The 5,414-nt window shown below is 43.9% G+C and overlaps 1 protein-coding gene across 2 annotated transcripts in view; it reads left to right on the forward strand.

Annotated features, from left to right (window-relative positions):
* The window catches only part of HEBP1 (heme binding protein 1), a 3,649-nt gene extending 1,390 nt beyond the window's left edge, over positions 1 to 2,259 (forward strand). The window contains exons 3-4 of one of the 2 annotated variants that reach the window (XM_009075615.1): positions 443 to 616; positions 1,880 to 2,259. In XM_009075615.1, coding sequence (XP_009073863.1) covers positions 443 to 616; positions 1,880 to 2,051 — 346 coding nt within the window. In that variant the 3' untranslated portion in view covers positions 2,052 to 2,259. Of the gene's footprint in view, positions 1 to 435; positions 617 to 1,879 lie in introns of both variants that reach the window. The other variant, XM_009075614.1, reaches the window with a different exon arrangement.
* The last annotated feature ends 3,155 nt before the right edge of the window (positions 2,260 to 5,414 follow it).

Consider the following 5,414-nt stretch of genomic DNA (forward strand, 5'->3'; position numbering starts at 1 on the left):
AACTTGTAGGATGTCAGGAGGCATTTGAAAGGGTTTAAGAGAAAGCTCCTGTCACCCAGTATTGGCTCTGGGCTCATCACTAAGTGCAGATAGTAACAATTGAAACGCCTGCCCCAGAACTATAGACTGTTGTGTTAGAGGTGATTTGTCAGAAGAACAGAGTGTCTCGAAGAGCCACAAAACCAGCACCTTGGATAAAAGGCCCTCCAGAGGTCAGCCTGGGGCCCTTGTCTCCCAGAGTCCTTGTGTGGAGAGAGAGTTGGGCCCAAGCAGAAGCCTAATGTGACTGTTCCGTGTGGCCCCACTCTTGTCGGCTGTACAAAAAGTTCAGTGTGAGGTTTCCTAAACTAATGTTAGCTTTTGTGAACCTCCTGTTATTTTTGTGTGTTTCTGAGAACCTTGACTTCTTTAGTTATGTCTGTGTGTCTCTTTCAGGAACCACAATGGGCATGACTGCTCCTGTCTCCATCACTGCTTTTCCCACTGAAGATGGCTCCTTTCAGCAGAAAGTGAAGGTCTCTCTGCGGATCCCAAGCCAGTTTCAAGACAATCCTCCTTGTCCTACTGATGAAAGCATTAAGATTGAAGAGAGACAAGGGATGACCATTTATTCCATGTAAGGAATGCATTCTGGGATTTTCAGTCCAAAGTGCTGGGGTCTTTAGCAAGATCTGAAGAGCAGTGTTTGTTTTACCAGGTGACTTGCTGGACAAGGAGTGAAAATGGTAGAAGGAGATAGAGGGATATTTCTAGACTGAAGACAGGGGTTTTGTGTCATTTCTTATTCTTAGTCATGATGCACTGGTTTGGAATATGGATTTCTTATCACTGGGTAAACAAGCGTGGAGGTTAACCCTGAAAGGTACTACATCATTTCTTTAGTCTGAAAACTATTGTTTTCCCCATTTTGTGGGATGCAGATGGTTCATAGTCATCAAGAATGTCCTTAGGTATGGTTTGCATGAATCTACAGGTGTCAATGAAGCCTCATTTAGACGGACTCACTCCAGAGTCCACCATGGAAAGAAGCAGGCATTGCATTGCTTCAAATCACCTTTGAATGTCTTCAGCTGTTGACTGACAGCTTGGGCTCAAACTAGCCTCACAATAGCAATAAGCTCTTCACCTTGCCTTTAATTTCTTGGAGGTTTCCCTGTCTCCTTGCTTGAACTATTTTGGCTGACTAAACTGGCTTCTCCTTTGGTTGTGACTGCTGCCTGACCTTTGCTCTGGGTGTGGGCAACTTCTGCAATGTCAGGCTGTTTTGTCTCAAACCTTGGCCCTGAGGCACAGCGGTGAGGTGCAGGCTGATGTGGAAACAGTTCCTGTTGGTGGGAGGTCGACATAAAACAGCCCACCCCTTTTAAAGAGCATTGTGTGCTGTACTTGCCAACATCTCTGTTCCTACATCCCCTTTTCCTTGGGTGAGCTAGAGTTTGGCTTTGTTTCATGATCTGGCTTCCAGCAGATGATTGTTCACACTACACTGAACATGGTTGTTGACAGCATTGGTGTAAGGACTGTGGGCTGAGCTGACTTGGAGATAACCTCATGTTCTAGAAAGTTGTTTCTCTTATATGGCATTGATTCAAAGGGTAGGGCCATTCTGCTGACTGATATACATGGTGCTGTTTGGGGGGATCCATTTGGCATCTGCCAATGGATGGCTGCACCCTGGCTGTGTAACCCTTGAGACTTGATCCATCACAAATGAAGCATGCTGGTTCACAATGAACAGTACATACATAAGTGTATGTTGGCAGGACCTGGACCAAAATGTGTGACTAAATATACTGTGGTTATATATTGTTCTCTCTCTCTTCTTTTCTGTGCTTTGCCACGACTGCTCAACACCTCTCTGTATTTGGTTTCTTTGCAGGCAGTTTGGTGGCTATGCTAAAGAGACAGATTACATAAACTATGCTGCCAAGCTGAAGGCTGCCCTGGGAAGTGAAGCTGCATACAGCAAGGATTTCTACTTGTGCAACGGATATGACCCCCCTATGAAGCCCTATGGACGACGCAATGAGGTCTGGTTTGTGAAACAGTGAACATCTGGCTCCCCATGGTGCTGTTTTGCACTGATAACCTCCCCACACTATGTCCCTGTCCTCTTTAAAATAAACTAATAATTCAGCAGAGGCAGAAAACTATCATTCCTCTTCTCCCCACCTATGCCTTAATCTTTTAAGGGCCAACCATTTCAGAAGAACACTGCAGAACCTTCTGATGGTCCTGCTCCTTCATTCCAGACCAGGTCCTCAGCCACACAGACTCTCTTGATCTCTCCATGTCTTGGTTTTATCTCCTTTGTGCTCCCAGAGTTCAATGCTGAGAAAGCCAAAAGTACTTAATTAGCAAGACTGGTGCCTGACAGAAGTCACGTCCAAGTGTTGACAGACTATTAGTCTCACCTGAGATGGGCCGGGGAACATGATGAAAGTGCATACAGTGACTTTTTTATCTCTTTGAGTTTGCTGCAGCTGTAAAATGCTGCCTTTATCTTTGCCATTCCACAAGCAGTCTAAAGGGACATGAGCGTTGCTGCCAACACAGCATAGTGAAAACAAATGTCCTTTACATAGATTCAGAGTGTGCAGATCAACATTTCTGTCATCTGACTGAGCAATGTCATTTAGAGGAAGATTCAGGTTTCTATTTGCAGCTCTTCTTCTGTTTGAGGTGTGCTATGTCTTGATCTCAGCTAGCAGCTGGAAAATGTGGCCTAGAGACCCCAAGATAATTTCTTCACCTTCCTGTACCTTGTGTGTAACATGTCTTTAAAACTAGCCTATACAAGAGCCAAAGCTAAAATCTGTGTGGTAATTGGATTAGAAAAATACAGGCTGGGAAGAAAGCAGGTGCTTATTATTTGTGATATGAAGGTGCATTTGAAGAACACTGAACATAGTGAAACTACTTCGGGTGCTAATCTTTAAAAAAACTTCTCCTTAAATGATGTCAGTTTTTGAAGGGCTACACAGAGCATCTGTTTTCTTTAAAGGAGGAGGAAAACCTGGCTGTTCTTGAAAACAGGGATTTATGTCATGTAATGAGTAGCCTTTTGGAAACTTTGAATACAATGGCAGATGTGGGCCTTGTTTCAGGAAGACCAGCAATGTTGAACTGTTAGACATCAAACCAGCATTTTAGCTGTTGACTCTGCCAGGGAGACAGCAGAATGCCTGCAGTGGGAACGTGCTCACACACCATGCTACTGTGAGTGCCTGTATAATTGGTTATCTCCACTAAAAGAGGTGTGGTCCTCTGATGATTAAGTGCCCCAAGGTCCAGGTGCTTTCCTAAAGCCATTTCCCCTCTAGAGCAGAGACATTTGTCAGGTGGCATCTCAGCTTCTGGCTGGTCAAGCTGTTTGACATGCACCTGTGTTCTGAGAACAAATCTCAGCAGTAAAAGGAGAAAACGTGAGGTTCTGATGTTCTTTCCTTTTCTCCTTTGCTGAGCCCCATAAGAGTTTTGCTGTGGACCTCACGAGGGAGTTTCAGTCACCAGTGTACAAGAGCAGTTAGTCAGGATGGATAAAAAGAGCAGATAACATTTAACTAAAAAGAACCCCAACAGACCAACAAGGGAAAAGCTATTGGCTGTGGTTAGTGACTGCAGTGTTGGAGAGGGAGAGTCAAAAGAGAAATCAAGACAAACAAAGAATTAGGCTTTTGAAGGAAGATTTTAAGAAGCAAAGGCCCTTTTAGTCCTGTCCCTGAATCCAAAGGGACCTCTTCATTTCCCAGATTATTTTTACCTATGTGGATGAGGAATGGAGGAGCACAGTGCTGCCTAGTTTATGTGTTCTCAGATTCATTTTGGAACATGGGTGGGGACTGTAGATACACTCGTTCCTGGCTACCAGTGATGAATGTCCTGTAATGATCAAAACATTGAAATTTGTCAAAATTTGTCCTGTGAAGTCTCAGATGTTAGGAAGGCCAGTAATAAACCTGGTACAAACAGAGCTGCACATCTCAGCAGCATGATGAGCTTCTTTATAACATGCATATGCTCTCAACAGAGAGTGAGAGCTTCTGACCCAACTGTGAGACTAATCATATCTGTAGGCTCTGCCTGTGCAGCCCTGCTAGTGGCCTTTTGCATGGGGCAGGCAGGCTAGAGTTTCATAAACAGTGTTAAATGATACCAAAATCCTAAGCAAACTGAATTGCCTTTTCTGTACACAAAGATGCCTATGTTTTGTCTGCATTTTCTGGAGTTTTGAAATAAATAAAAAATAATACTGTGATTTACAACTTCTGTGCCCATCATTGACTTTGTGAGCCCAATGGGAGTTGTTGATTTGCTAGGCTGTAGGTTGCCAGTTTATGTTTGAGGTACTAATCATGTCACAGCATCTATAAATAGTCATAATGCTTTTTCCAATATATTGCTATTTTAGGTATCCTGGTGTGCCCTGCACTATCTGATTGTGTGAGATGGGAGTTGATGAAGTAATCTCCTTCATTGGCTCCAGCCACTGAAAGGCTTTGACTAATGCATTTGTGTTAATGTAGAAACAAGGGGCCTACTCACCCGAGGAAATATTTTTATGTGGCTGGGGTTCACAGACAGTGAACACATAAGTGTTCAGGCAAATATTCATGACTGATTTTCAACATGATCTACAATCCAGAAATGTTAGACATTTTGTCCCATTGAGGCCCATCTAGCTCAGTGTCCTGCTGCCAGTGATGGACAGTAGTGGACACCTGAGACAGATTACAGCATCAGTGCAACTGCAGGCTGATACCTCCTCTAAACATTTCCCTATCTCTAGAGCAATGTAGCACAGGGATTTTTGTTTCTGTGCTTGCTGGTCCCAGGTAGATTTTACCCACAAGCATTTGTCCAGTTGCTTTCTAGACAAGGCAAAGTTACTATCCATGGCATCCTTTTGTCCTGTGGCAAGGAATTCCTTGCATATGGAAGGGGAGAAATACTCTTTGGCTGAGGGTTTCCAGCAGGTTCTCTCTGCTGCTTAGGCAGCTGGGTCAGGCAGCTTTTTGATACGCCTCCACTGCAAGTGCATGTTTGTTTGGACAGCCAGACTTGCTGTTGACATTGGAGGGTTTCCAGCAACCTCTTTATGCTGGAGCCACAAGTCAGAGGTGTGCTCTGGATTTTGACCCAAGGCCCACATGGCCACAGGTGCTCTGTTACACACAATTGACTCCTGAACTGATGTTAAAAAAAATCAAAAGGTTTTTCTCTGCCTCCTCCAGTATTTTGTTCTCCAAGAAATAATAGTGCAGCAGATTGCCTAGAGACCTCCTTGTTTCTCTTCTGTGCTTGTGCAGTGTCCGTTTCTGTCTCAGGCAAACGCTGAAATGGACATTTTGGTACTTTCCTGTTGTTTGACAACAGATCATGATGTTACCTGTTGTGTATGTATTTAAGAAGAC

Source organism: Acanthisitta chloris, unplaced genomic scaffold (genome assembly GCF_000695815.1).
Source record: "Acanthisitta chloris isolate BGI_N310 unplaced genomic scaffold, ASM69581v1 scaffold3135, whole genome shotgun sequence".
NCBI classification, from domain to species: Eukaryota; Metazoa; Chordata; class Aves; order Passeriformes; family Acanthisittidae; genus Acanthisitta; species Acanthisitta chloris.